Here is a 15,502-nt window from a genome sequence, read left to right on the forward strand (position 1 = left end):
TTTGTGAAAGTGGACAAAGAAAAGATGAAAAGAAATCAAGTTCTACAACACTGTTTGAATGGCCTAAAGATTAGATCGTTGGCTTCTAAGTAAAAGGAAGGAATATAAAGTTGGTTTTGGTTTATTTGATCAAGGTCAAAAGAGACACGTTGTATCACAGGTATCCCTTAATGAACTTTTGCTGATATCAGGTCTGAAATGACAATTCTTTATGGATTTATTTATATATAAGAGATGGGATATGGAAAAAAGAGATCATTTGTTCTATTTTAAGAGGTGATAAATTACTAAAATTATTTATGCTTGTTGGATTAAGATGGGAAGTCATTTCTTTGTATATTTATTTTTTTCTTTTTTTTTTCTTTTGTTTTCTATTTCTCTATTTTTCCCTTTTTTCTTTTCTGTGCCTTCTAGTCGTTCTTTTTATTCTTCTATTTTTTTCAGTTGTATTAGTTTTTATTGCTGTAATTTTAAACTGTAATAAAATTACTATTAAGAAATTTTTAAAAAACTATTTTAAAAAAGTCACTGGCCTTATTTAGCCGCAGCAGAGTATTTCATTAAAATCTATTGAAGGGCTTCTTTTATTTTTTGTATTAATTTAGAAAACCTACAGAGCAAACAGTTGAAATCCAAAAAAAAAATCCAAACTTCAAAATTAAATACATCTCTGTACTTCTGAACATATAAATAAGATCTTTTCTTACCTCTGCCATTCCTTCTACTGGAGTTTGCTGATCAACCTGCAAAATGCCATTTTTGGCTGTGCGCGACACTTTGAGCTGATGCCACTGGTTCAAAGTGATGGGGTCTTCGCTCCTATTACAAATACAAAATGAAACAGTGTTGTTTGATCCAATGAATGGAATCAGAATGAAAGTGAGATATCAGTTTTCTAAGGTTAATCATGTAGAAGACATTACTTGCATAAGTTGATTACATATTTAGGTCTTGGTATCTTGAGTTTTGAGAATTTCATACAGTAGAAATGACTGCTGTTGAGAACTTGGAGTCCTGTGATCATTAAGAAGGAAAGAATTTCCCCAAATTAATATCTTTCAGATCTGTGGGAGTAAAATCTATTAGACCAGTAGTGGGTTTTAATTTCGTTCGCTACTGGTTTGCTCGTGGGCGCGTGCATGGGCATGCCACTTCTGCACATGCGCAGAGACATCCGGGCAGGTGGGCGGAGCCTCCCACTGCCACCGCTACCGGTTTGCCCGATCCGGGGCGAACCAGTAGCAACCCACCACTGTATTAGACTCAAGCTAAGACATAAAGACTATCATATCTGAAGGATTCCATTTTAGAGAAGCCTAAACAATACAGTACTGTAATAGTCAGTTTAATCATCTTTGTTTAACAACCCGATAATCCCTTGTGGGGTAGAGTCTGGGCACTGAATAAAGCTAGCAGAGTGTTTACTGCCTGGATGCCCTTCCTGAAGCCAATGCGGAGATTTGTTCAGCAGATATATTCTCATTGTGCCCAGAGAGAGAAACATCTGCCGCCACCTAGGATCAAACTCACAGCCTCCTGATTGTGAGGCGAGAGCTCCACCTCTAGACCACCGCACCACTTCTGTAATAGTCAGTTTAATGCCTTGACTTAAAAGAAGGCATATGTATGTCTTATGCAAAATGCCATAAAGATTGTTCTAATGAGGGATGAAGCATAATATGGCAAGTTTAATCCAACGGTGAATAATACTCTGCGAAACTTCCTTTTTTGATTCCTGGTGCTCTCTACATGCAATCTGTCCAAGCCCAACTATTCAGATCAAGAAAAGGCCTTTCTAGAATTCATTCTGAATATTCTACTACCTGCGCTTCACGAAAGTGATGTTACAAGCACCAACAAGGATATGATTAGGACTTGGTCACTATATTGGAGACCAGAAATATGCATCACTATCCAATGACTTTATACCATTTGCCAATTTCATAGTTACGAGACCCAAAGTGCCACTACTAGGTGAGGCTAAGGCTTCAAATGCAAAACAAACAAGAGATGTTAATATTAAACATGGATATTTTTAATTTTAGAATGTTTATTTTATGGTCGCTTTTGTATTGTATGCCACCTAAATTTTGTGAGATGGGCAGTTTTCTAAATGCAAATTAATAAATAAAAATAAATTGGTTAAAAAACTTCTGAAATTACGGGTCAATTTTGTGCTAGAATTGGATTGCAGCTTGGAAGTTCCAACAAAGAGAAGCTGAAATTGCTTCATTGTAGAGTACAGTAGAAAAGCTATTACTTAACCATCACTGCTTCAGATTAGTTTTAGGATCTAGAGAACTGCTTATTTTAAAATAGAAATTTCAGATGCACAGATATTATTCTACTATGATTAGTTTCTAGCACAACTTCTAGAGTTTAAGAGGCTCTGCAATTCTCAATCATTTTAAATAATCAGGTAAAATAATAAAGTAAATTATTTTAATAAAAGAAGTATAATAAACCAACTATCAATCTCCAAGAGATCAAAGTTCCAGAAGAAATAAGAGTAGCTGGAGAACTTCATCTGAATCATGAAATAAACATATACCATGAGACATGGGAATGAAATTGATTTCATTCAAATTTTAATATGAAACCTGATCAAACCTGAAGTTCCCAAGCGAATGTATACATCAGAATGCAAATATCTACTGAATATTTTTCTTTTTAAAAAACTTAAAATGCGTTAGTTAATTATGAATGTGTAAGGGGAATCATAAGGGGATATTGTAAGATTATTGCTTAGGTTGGAAAAATTAATTGCAAAAGATATATATTGGAAAGTGATTGCAAAAAATGCATACATTAAAACAACTGCATGCAAAATAGAATTTTTTTTTATTTACACCAGGGGTGGGGAACGATGGCCCTTCTATGATTTGTGGACTTCAACTCCCAGAATTCCTGAGCCAGCCATGTTGAAATTAAAGCCCCAGCCAGGGGTGAAATGCTCCTGGTTCGGACGGGATGATCTGGTAGAGATTGTGGCAGGTAGTTCAGAGAACTAGTAGCGATGGTGGCACAAGACTCTGCCCACCTGCTCGGTGTTGTTACTTCCTGGTTTTAACCAGGAAGTAATGTGTTTTTTACCGTCTGTGCGTGCATGTGACACACATGTGACACACGTGACGTGCATGTGACACATGTGGTGCATGCACTTCCAAACCGGTAAAGAAGGTAAGTAGAATTTACCCCTGGCCCCAGCCCATGGGAGTTGAAGTCCACAAGTCATAAAAGGACCACTGTTCGTCATCCCTGATTTACACAGGTGAAGGTTTGCCTATGTGGACCCCAGGAAACAAAGTGAAATAAACTGGTGCCTGAAAAAAATATTAACTTCAGGAAAGTAAAATAAATTTGTCCACCCTGAATTAAATTAAGCATGTTAAAAACTAAAGCAAAAAAACGTAGAAAGAGTAAAATAGTTCTGCTATGAAGGATCTCTTAAAATGGGTGGATTGTGACAGATATTTTAAATAACCTGTATTATTTAAATCAGTATCAGTGCTTGTTGCCCATGTGGTATTCTCTAAGGATATCCAATCACTGCACAATTCTAATTATGAAAAGAGGCATTGAGAAAGGAGTGTTATTCACAATTGATGTGTGAGGCTTCCCACAGGAGGAATGTGAAAAGTATGAAGGTAATCCTTATAAACTGTCACTAATCTGTGAAGAGAAAAAACAGCCAATATATAATAGATAGATGTAAATTGAATCCCCCCCAGACATGTTAAATTTAGTAAATTTTTATAGAAGAGGCAGAAATGTCATGTCAAATTCTAACAATACACAAATTTAAATTTTAAATACCTGTCAGGCTTTCTTTTTTATCACTGATGAGCTCTTAACATTTCTCCAAGTGTAAATACCTTTTTAAAATGCTGGGAAAACAATAAACCAAACCATTTCTTTGCTGCCTCTTTTTCCAAATTATCTACTCATGCCCTTTCCCTCATGTTTGTAAGAACAGTTAGGGTTTAATTATCTTGGGTAAATCAATAGATATTAGGGTAATCATCACACTGGATCAATACGTAATAAAGACCTTGAGTAATAAGAAAACAAATATGCACATTATATCCTGCTTAAAGTGCAAGTCCTAATTGCTGAATGCTTTCTGCTTTCGTTAATTAGGTTACCATTCAGTGCCATTTTCCTGTGTGTGAATCCCACTGAAATTAGTGTGATTCTTTTTCTTTTCTGATTAACCATGTTTAATTCTATGATCACAGAAAATTATTTAGATTGCGGATCAGTCCATAAGCCATTAAGGGTGCCACAAAACTATTGATCACTTAGGGAACAAATTATGAAAACCTGATGTATAATACACCTTACCTTAGAAACATTTGGTTTTTGGATTTCATCAAATTACAAATTGTTCACTTTAATTTCCTACTGTTTTAGATTATCCTTATGGGAAAGAATTGAAATAAGGAATGCCATGGACAAATACTTTTTTTAAAGAAAAAATATGTTTACCTGATAATAGCAGTTCCTGAGCCGCAGTCAAACCTGAATTCCACATAGCTGTCCACAATACAAATGGACAGGAAGTCTTTGCTGCCTGTATCGTAACTGTACAACAGGACACCGTTCGCTGTATCTGGTCGAAATGTGATCTCAAATTCCATGAAAGAAAGATAGCTGACTGGCTCTAATGGCCAGGGGGTAACAGCAAAAGATTTCAGTGTCTCATTGAACTGAGGCATGGTGAGAGTGAAAACTAAAAGGCCCAAGCAAAGAAAAGCACATTAATCCTTAAAATGGCCACTGATTAATACATTAATAATATTAATTAAAATTAATAATAATATTATTAATACGGACATTAATACAATTGGGCGAGTCCAGAGGTATTTCACGAGAAGACTACTCCACTCCTCTGCTCACAACAGAATACCTTATGTCACCAGGCTTGAAATTTTGGGATTAGATAATTAGAACTATGCCGCCTTCAGTCTGACCTAAGCGTAGTACACAAAATTATCTGCTACAATGTCCTATCTGTCAATGACTACTTCAGCTTCAATCCTGAAAACTGAGTATATTTCCTTCTCTAGTACCAGTACAGCACCTCTGATACTGGGACTTTTCTCATATGCCTTTCTTCTATAATGTTTATTTAAACATTTATTCTATTATTTAAAATAACTAGGATGAATCTCAGGTGACAGCCCTGGAAAGTACCTTGTTAACGGTTTTATAATACATAAAATTTTATATAGTACATAAAATTATCTGCTACACTGTCCTACTTGTCAATGAATACTTCAGCTTCAACCAAAACAATACAATAGCACAAAATAGATACAAACTCGAGATAAACCGCTCCAAACTCGATTGCAGAAAATATGACTTCAGCAACAGAGTGATCAATGCCTGGAATGCACTACCTGACTCTGTGGTTTCTTCCCTAAACCCCCAAAACTTTAACCTTAGACTGTCTACTATTGACCTCACCCCATTCCTAAGAGGTCTGTAAGGGGCGTGCATAAGTGCACCTACATGCCTACTGTCCCTGTCCTACTATCCGCATTTATTTGTATCCTTATCCTATATTCATAATCATGTTTATACTTATATCTGTTATCTTATATATGTTTGACAAATAGATAAAATAAAAAAAATAATAAATATAACTTCCATATCTTTATTTATGGTAAAAAACATTAACATTTCATTGCAGAAATTAGTACTAGAGATTATATCATGTAAAATATATTATAGATGTTTAACAACAAACAATAAACTTAGAGACTGCCTTGTTTAGCAACTGATTGCAGTGAAGAGTTTTGTGCCAAACATTTACCGGTAGCTTTACAATTAATCCTCACATTTATGACCTTCCCAGGTCGGTAAAGCAAAGGAAAGCTGAAGTAAGATCCTAAGCAAGGTGGTAGTTTCACTTAGCAACTTCTTCATTTACTGTCCTAGTTACCCGTCCAAAATGTGATTACTAAACGAGAACCATTTGTAGCTTGATTTATTCACAGAAAGCTACTAATCAATCGTCAGGACATGGGCACTTGCTGTGGTGGAAAAGCAGTGAAGAAATACTAGCTATGTGCCTCAGAGCTTCGGATGCAAATATGTATGAACACGATTTGCTGTATAATATCACTGCACAGGTTATCATTTTGATGTAACATTGGTTTACTGCAAAAGTCTATGCTACAGCTGTACAATTATACAGCTATAATTGCACTCAACAATGAATGAAAGGGCCACCATCAGTGAGTTGTTGGACAGCATTACCTGGCCTGTTGTGTGGATGTTTGGGTGGTTTAGGGGCGGGGAATTTGTGGTGGGTGGGAGTGTGTTTGGGGATTGTTATGTGTGTTGGACTTGGTCTTTGGGTGTTAAGTGAATTTCGTTCTATGTGTATACTGTATACATATTGTATACACGTTCTATGTGTATATTATATGTATATACATACAATGACAAGAAAGTTGTTGTTATTGTTGTTGTTGTTATTTATTATTACACTGATAACATGTTTAAGTGTCTGTGGCATTTTTATAGGAAAAAGCTCTTGTGTAAATCCATGATCAAGCTAGTCAAATCTTTCAGAAGATTATTTTACGTAAAGTATCCATTGCCTTTACCATAAAGTGATGTACAACGAAGAAGACAGTGTGCACAGTGCTGGTTCATGGTTATGAATCAAACAAGGACTTCCCTCCTATAATTGATATGGCTTTTGTCACTGTTTAACCACAATAGGAAGAACTGGGAGCTAAAAGAAACAAGATGGAATGAAGTTGCAGGATCCAATCTGGGTCGGTCACCAGGACCAGAGTCGGAGCTTTCAGATTCATGCTGGAGCCCATCCTCAGGGAACTTCTCTTTCTCACCAGAATGTGGTGAGAGAGGATGAGTTCCAGAACGAGTCCAAAAGCTCAGAAGACTAAATCCCTGGTGACGGGTCCAGATTGGATCCTGCAACATTATTCTGGGACATGTACTGTATATTTGTTTTCATTCATGGAATGAATGAAATTTACAATAATTGAGAAGGAACAAAGAAACCACTAGAGAACTTCACACATGTTGTTAAAACATAGTATTGGTCTTTCTGACAAATCTGAAATAAGCTAGAACAGGATTTGGCCTTCCATTCTTCCGCACACCCATCTATTGCTTCTTCAGGGCCAAGAGAAGATTTTGGCAGAAACAGTTTGGACTTTTAAATATTGCAGCATTTAAGATTTAAAACGAAGACTCTAATTTTAAACACACTACTGAACCTGTAGTACTTCTCTAACAGGTTCCTCAAACCAAGATCCTTGGTTCAAATCACTGAGTTCAGACAGTGAACATGAACATCAACAATTTTTTCTCCTAGCTATGGAAAAGGAGAGGGAAAAGAGTATTTTCTTCACTTTCATATAGAATCATAAGGTCCTAAGGATCCTTTGAACCAATATCCAATTCAGCTATAGGATATTATTTGTGGAAGCCACAGGATCACTGATATGTAACAGATATCCTGAAACTATGAGTTAAAATGGTTTTTTTCCTGAATCAGTTGCCCTGCAGAAATTCTGGAGTACAACTCTACTTCTAGCTGACCTAGACATCTGCTCACCTTCTTCACAGTGGCGGCCTTTAAATCCGAGTGGGCAAAGGCAGATGTATAGATCTGCTTTGCTGGCCGTGCAGGTACCACCATTAATGCAAGAAGCTTCATCACATATCCCACTGCTACATTCACCTAAAGCAGGGGAAAAAATATAAAACAGTGACTTATCATTCAAGTAAGTTAGGTTAGATTTCATAGGTGCCACTTCATGGTTGACTGAATGGACAAGTGTCATTCAAGTCAAGTGTCATTCAAGTCAAGTGTCAATCCAAGAGTTCAATGTAATGACAACGTAATTATAATTTCTTGTTTCCAACACAAACATCAGAGTAGACAAATAAATATGTCGCCTTCTAGGTAACACATAAACCAATTAAGAGACTGAATTCCAGGCTACAAGAGGTTTGCTTTGCTGCAAAATAATAGCAATGAAGTAATAATTGCAGCATTTTTCTATAAATGACCACTTGCCAAATTTCATACTCTTCATTAGCTTCTTTCTTGTTCTTTTGGACAGCCTACTCCAATCACTAGATTAAGTGCAATATGACTTCAGTTCTCTTTATTTTTTCTATGTTTGATAGGACCTATACTAAGAGGTGCTAAGCAGCAGGATCTCAATTTATTAGCTACAATGCAACTTGTTAAATATTCCATCTGCATGGCAGATAATCCATGTTGCCCAAGTACAGTATCATTATCGGTACACTTCAAGGTGGTGTTGTAATCTACAAAGCTCCGACCTCCTATCTCTAATTATCCCTGTGCACTCCAAAAGATCAGATAGGATGAGCATGGTTTTGTTTTACTTATTGATCAAATTCATGTAGCCGTCCATTTTATAGTATTCTGGATGGTGAATTAAGATTTTTTAAAAATATAATTATTCAAATAAAAGGAAAAATTGTGTCACGTTCCCTATAAAAATATCTGTACCAATATATTGCCCATGGTCATGCCAATGCTCTATTAACATCCTGGTTCCAGGACCTGGTAACAAAGGGGAAGCCAGGGTTTCATGGTCTTCCTGAAGGCTAACATCATCACCTCCATCCATATCTCTGAAATGGGCTGTTCCAGAATGAAAGTGTCATGAGAGAGAAAAAAAAATGTTTCCTCAGACCCATTAGATGCCACTGCTTCATTCTGGGGACCCAAAACATGCCCAATCTGGCAGATCTAGTGGGACAAGCAGAAACATTAGAGAAAGCCACATGGTTCTGCTATAATAAACAGGGCATCTACCTGTGGAACAGTTCCTGCATGACACTGATTCTGATGGCCTTTAGAAAACCCTGAAGATCTGGCCTTTCCCTCTAGCAATGGACCAGGATACTGCATAAGCATCAATATGTATAAGTCTGTGTGGAGTATGTTTTGATTCCTGCAATGTAGGTATTTATATGTGTTCTTTTATGTCACTTTCTTTTGTTATTATTTCTATTTCTCTGGTTGTTTTCCTGCTAGTAGTCACCGAGAGTTGCCTGCAGGTGGTAGCTTTACAAATTGAGTAAATTAAGTAAATGCATAGAACATCTTCTATAATTAGCATCGCCATTATCTTGCTATCTAAAGGGAAAGTGGCTGAGATAACAGCAATTGTTGAAGCTGGCAGATTTGTCTCTCTCGCAGATAGTTCTGAAGAGCATTTAAATGTCACCACTTTAGTCATTAAAGAGGTATCCTGTATTACTGTATCCAGTAATACAGGATAATGTGTCTTAATGTCAACACTCAAGAGACCATGTCTAGCATAGAAAGCCTAATCTTTTACAATACTTAGAGGAAGAAGTTGAAGAAATTAATTGCGGAAAAATTCATGCAGACATTTCAAGTTCAGTTTACATCCATTGCTGAATTATTAGATTTCCAAAACATTCAGCAGGACCCTCCTTTGAAAGACCTATGGATCTGCGTTGAAAATTGCCTTGGACTCTCTGGGAGTGCACATACCAAACACTTCACCGTGCAGTTCCTGCTGAAGTGTTGTTGGTGTAAGCACAGAAATAATAAACTGGAATTAGCCACATGCTTTAGAACAGGGGTGTCAAACTCAAGGCTTGCGGGCCGGATCCAGACCATGGGGTGCTTAGATCTGGTCTGCAGAGCTGCCCTGGAAACAGCAAAATTGTTGGGGGCAATATGCTGACTCTGTAAACCGCTTAGAAAGGGCTGTAAAGCACTGTAAAGCGGTATATAAGTCTAAGTGCTATTGCTATTTCCTATGAAGTGGGAAGTATTTTCAAATCTGGGGAGAAAAACCACAGATTTGAAAATGTCAAGTTTCCAAAATTTGGGTTGTCCTTGTTATTAATCTGGTTACAGTTTGATTCTTAACGCTCAATTCAACAAATTGCCACAACCAACCAAACATCTTCTATTTTAAATGTTGCATTTTACATGAAGATACTACTAGGATTTTAACACGGTGGGTTTTGATGGTGGTAAAGGCAGCCAACAAGCAGTGCAGATCAGAGAGAATTTTTTTTGTTAAGTTTCAAATCCTGTAGTATTCTATAGCTTCTCACTCTATCGTGAAATTGCACAGTAGGCTTCCCCAAGACCTTATTTTCTTCAGTGCCTGCTTTCTAGGCCAATTTATTAGCTTTTTTAATATCCCACAGATAACCTGGTATTTCTATCCAGGGGAGAGTTCAACAACTCCAAATGTGGTCGATCGCAGTTACTGCCCTCTTTTGATATATGTTATAAAAAGAACAAAAGGATGACCTCTTATCTAAGTTACACTAGACCTGAAAACTGACTTTGTGTCTACTTCTACCACTGATACAACACAGGAACCTGCACAATCCTAGATTGTTCCTATGATGTCATTTATATTTTCTACCTGAGTTCTACCTGAGTTCAATGGTTCAAATAGATTTGCAAGTAACTGTGATTCAAGGTTGCTTATTACTTGTAGGACATTCGGTGGCTCTGGACCAGGTTTCTGAGGACCCAGTTTTTCTTATATTCATCTGCCTGTCTGAGCTGATTTAATAGACTTAACTTTTAACTAGATCCCATATATAAGGCATCATCATTTGACAGTTAGTTAGTTAGTTAGTTTATTATATTTATATACCGCCCTTCTCCCGAGGGACTCACAATTTTTTCACTCCCTCCCCATGGAAATCTGGTTTGTTCCTTCCCTACCAGCTTTCAAGGGAACACTTACAAGACATAGTCCATGGAAGGATCTGTGTGTGCTACCTGCTCTTACATATGCTGGTGAAACGTGGACACTAACCTCACAATCAATACAAAGTGGCACAAAGAGCCATGGGCAGATACATGCTCGGCATCACAAGACAAGATAAAAAGACCTGCATGTGAACTAAAGAACAAATAAAAGTGTACAATATCATCAAGAGAGTAAAATAATTGAAATGGAAATGGGCTGGTCACATAGCAAGAAGAACTGATGGCAGGTGGACCAAGGCAGTCATAGAATGGATCCAGTGGTGGGATTCAACTGGTGTAACAACCGGTTCGCTGAGCGCATGCTTTGCTTGCCAATGCACCACACGCACGAACCTGATAAAAAGCCTCCCCTGGCTACGGCCATTATATGCTCTTCTAAAGACAGTCGTGAGTCCAGGAGGACACCCAGATTGCGGGCCCTCTCTGTGGGGGGCAAAGATTCACCCCCAATAGTCAGCGATGGCACCAGCTGACTATACCGGGACGCCGGGAGCCACAGCCACTCAGTCTTGGAACGGTTGAGCTTGAGCCTATTTCTCCCCATCCAGACCCGCACGGCCTCCAGGCAGCGGGACATCACATCAAGGGCATCATTGGGGTGGTTTGGGGTTGAGATGTACAGCTGGGTGTCATCAGCGTACTGGTGGACTCTCACCCCAAAACCACAGATGATCTCACCCAGCGGCTTCACATAAATGTTGAACAGAAGGGGCAAGAGGACCGACCCCTGCGGCACCCCCCAAGCAAGGCGCCTCGAGGTCGACCTCTGTCCCCCTGCCAACACAAACTGCAAGTGGTCGGAGAGGTAGGAGGAGAACCACCGTAACACAGTGCCTCCAATACCTAACCCCCTCAACCGCTGCAGCAGGATACCATGGTCGATGGTATCAAAAGCCGCTGAGAGATCTAATAGGACCAGGACAGAGGAGCAACCCCTGTCCCGAGCCCTCCAGAGATCATCAACCAACGCAACCAATGCCGTTTCTGTGCTGTACCCCTGCCTGAAGCCCGACTGGTACGGGTCCAGATAGACAGCTTCCTCCAGGTACTGGGGTAGCTGTTGTGCCACCACACTCTCGACAACCTTCGCCACAAAATGAAGGTTGGAGACCGGACGGTAATTTGCTAATACCGCCAGGTCCAGGGATGGCTTCTTGAGGAGGGGCCTCACCACCGCCTCTTTCAAGTCAGCAGGAAAGGCACCCTCACTCAAAGAAGCATTTATAATCCCCTGGAGCCAGCCTTGTGTAACCTCCTTGGAGGCCAGTACCAACCAGGAGGGACACGGGTCCAATAAACATGTGGCAGCGCTAAGTCTACCCAGAATCCTGTCTACGTCCTCGGGAGCCACGGGGTCAAACTCTTCCCAGATAATATTCTCAAGACTCGCCCCCATCTCCCTCCCTGGACTCACCCAGTTGGAGTCCAAGCCTTCCCGAATCTGAGCGACTTTATCATGCAGGAATTGCACAAAATCCTGCAAGGGATCTTCCCGCACACCCACCCGAAGGAGGGAGTGGGTCACCCTAAACAGAGCGGCTGGGCGGTTCTCTGCAGATGCGATAAGAGCGGAAAAATAGTTAGATTTGCCGCTTTTATTGCCACTAGGTAGGTCTTGATATAAGACCTCACCTGTATCCGGTCAGATTCGGATTGACTAGTCCTCCAAACACTCTCTAGGCGTCTTTTCCGATGCTTCATCTCTCTAAGCTCCTCGGAGAACCAAGGAGCCAATTGAGGTTGGCATCGGGTCAGAGGCCGCAAAGGCACGACGCGGTACAGAGCCCCTGCGACTGCACTATCCCAGGCGGCCACCAGGTCTTCAGTTGAGTCATGTGCCAGAGTCTCAGGAAACGGCCCAAGCTCCATCTGGAACCTTTCGGGATCCATCAGGCGCCTGGGACGGAACCATCTAGTTGGTTCCGTCTCCCTGCGGTGGGGGGAAGCGGCTTGAAAGTCTAAGTGAAGGAGCGAATGATCTGTCCATGACAAGGGTTTAATGTCTAGGTCCCTGGCCAGCATATGACTTTATACAGACAGTCCTAGCTACAGTAATTGGAACTAAGAACTCCATTACTGTGAGGCAGTTGTAAGGCACAATGTCATGTGACCACATACATACACTTACGACGGTAGTTCCGGCAACTCCAGTTGCTATTGTTAGGCGAAATCTTTGTGGTCCCAGCATTGCGTGGTCATGTGTTCACCATTTGTGACCTCCTGCCTGCCTCCCCATTGTCTTTGCTTTCGGAAGCCAGCAGGGTACTTAGCAAATGGTAATCATGTGATTGCAGGATGCTGCAATTTTGTAACTGTGAGCCGGTTGCCAAGGGCCTGACTCACAATCACATGGGGATGCTAGAGCAGCTGAAACTGTGAGGACTTGTCATAAGTCCCCCTCCTTCAGTGCTGTGACTTCAAATAGTTTCTGAATGAGTGGACAGTGCTGTTCTCTTCTTCCCTTCACTGCTTGTGAGGCATGTCCAACCTGGGGATGCTTTGTGAAGGCCATGAACCTGCAGAGCAATGGGACTGGCGGGGATGGTGGAGGGCGAGGTGGCAGGGCCATTGGAGGGCAGGGAGGCCAAAAGGGCAGGGAAGAGAAAGATATTGTAGGCGACTGGGAGACTTGAAGAGCATCCTGCAATCGTAAACATGGACAGGCTGCCAAGTGCCTGGATTTTGATCATGTGACTGCAAGTATCCTGCATGACTGAGCCACTGTGGCGCAGTGGTTAGAGTGCAGTTCTGCAGGCTACTTCTGCTGACTGCCAGCTGCCTGCAATTTGGCAGTTCAAATCTCACCAGGCTCAAGGTTGACTCAGCCTTCCATCCTTCCGAGGTGGGTAAAATGAGGACCCAAATTGTTGGGAGAAATATGCTGACTTTGTAAAGTACTGGAAAGCAGTATATCAGTCTAAGTGCTGTTGCTATTTTTATATTGTTGTTGCTCTCTAGCTCCATCTAGTGGCCGGAGGGACAAATACCAAGTATATTTTTGAAGCTGACCCCACCCATTACCCATCAGCCTGCACTCTCAAAACAATTGCATGCTGGGAAGCCAGACACCCATTTCCTTTAGCATTTGGAGAAGGCAGAAGCACAAAGAAGGCTCCATCTTAATCTGTAGCACATGGTTATCCAAGTACAAACCCACATCCCACACACAGAGCATCACTAGTAAGATTTAAATTGCTTATATTTATTGTTATGTTCAGCAGTAACTAAATACTGTCTATTTTGTATTTGGTTCTCATTGTTTGTATCCCTATTTTTCCCAGTTTCACCATATCCTGTTCTTTCAATAAAGAATTCAGGTCTATGCACACGGTCTGTTTTATTGGAGGATAGGTGGGTTTAGCTGCAAGTTGAGTTGCACACAGACTAACGTGTAGTGGGGACAGAAAAGCAAGGATGCTGCTTCACCCTTAATTTCAAGGACCTTAACTACCATTCATTCATTACAGCCGTGATGTTGAATAGTTGCTGAATGAATGGTCATTAAACTAGGACTATTTGTACCTAAACAAATAAACACAGAATTTTATTTCTAAGAAAACTCATTACTGCAAGGTCATTATTCTGGGCTGGATCTAGATTCAGTCACATTTAGAGTAGATTCACTAACCTGTCCTATTAAACTACCCTAAACGTTATTATGTTGGGATGCAACTTTAAAAAGTTGTAGCGTAGTAGCTAAAGTGTTGAATAAGTACTGGGATATCCAGTTTAGTCCATCTATAACTATAGAAGCTCAATATATTATATCGATTGACATATTTATTCAGTCTACTTGTAAAATAATGAATCAGTACAGACTCATGGTTGTTTACAAAATAATCACTAAATTACCTATAGTAAATATAAGGAAATTAAATTAAAACAATCAGTAACCAACCAATGTTACAAAAATGTGATTATAATATTCATAAAGTAATGGAAAAATAATTACAATATAAAATTATATTATAATTTTATGATATTCATAAAGTAATGGAAAGTAATTAAAAGTCCAAATAAAATAATAATTAAATCAATCTAAGTAATTCAAAGCAAAATAAATTAAGAACAATAAGTCTTCAAGCAACTCTGTAGAAAACTCTACTAGGTTCCAGAATTTATCTGGAGAGTCCATTCCACAAGGATAGAACAGCAACTGGGAAACAATACTTCCTGGCCTCCACTGTTTTGGGCCAGGCTACCTCACAGGATTGTTGTGGGAAATAGTGAAGGATTATATATATGTATATACACACACACACACAAACACAACTTATTACTGCTGGAGGAATGGTGGAACCTAAATCTAACAAATAAATAAATTAAAGCAAACCCTATATCATAGAACAAGGTCAATGCAATATCATTATTAGATTGGGTAAATTGGGATTTATGTATGAGATAAATGAGTTAATGGTAACTACATTGAACTTACCAACATCTGCCCCACTAAGGCTTTTTCCCAGAGGCCAGGGCCTCATGTCAATGGGCTTTCCATTAATAGTGAGTGACTGAACACACCCTTGGAAGCCATGATTGATTCCTACAGACTTCACAAGCCAATAAGCTGTGGGAGCACCGCCAAGGTAGAAGGGAGTCCGAAAAGTAATTTTGCTATATTGACCCTAGAAGCAGAAGGCAGACAGAGAGGAAACAGTGATGAGAAATTAAGCAAACTATTACATTTCTGTCTTGCTTTTCCTC

The 15,502-nt window shown here is 39.6% G+C and overlaps 1 protein-coding gene across 2 annotated transcripts in view; it reads right to left on the bottom strand.

The window, feature by feature from the left end:
• Positions 1–15,502, bottom strand: part of EGFLAM (EGF like, fibronectin type III and laminin G domains) — a 123,380-nt gene that overhangs the window by 23,762 nt on the left and 84,116 nt on the right. For both annotated transcript variants that reach the window (XM_070935934.1, XM_070935933.1), the window contains exons 13-16: positions 15,234–15,423; positions 7,601–7,726; positions 4,489–4,732; positions 708–819 (exon numbers count right to left, since the gene is read on the bottom strand). In XM_070935934.1, the coding sequence (XP_070792035.1) occupies positions 708–819; positions 4,489–4,732; positions 7,601–7,726; positions 15,234–15,423 (672 nt within the window). The remainder of the gene's footprint in view (positions 1–707; positions 820–4,488; positions 4,733–7,600; positions 7,727–15,233; positions 15,424–15,502) is intronic.

This window comes from Pituophis catenifer, unplaced genomic scaffold (genome assembly GCF_029215685.1).
Source record: "Pituophis catenifer annectens isolate HBS135680 unplaced genomic scaffold, rPitCat1.0.hap2 SCAF_2, whole genome shotgun sequence".
Lineage (NCBI taxonomy): Eukaryota > Metazoa > Chordata > Lepidosauria > Squamata > Colubridae > Pituophis > Pituophis catenifer.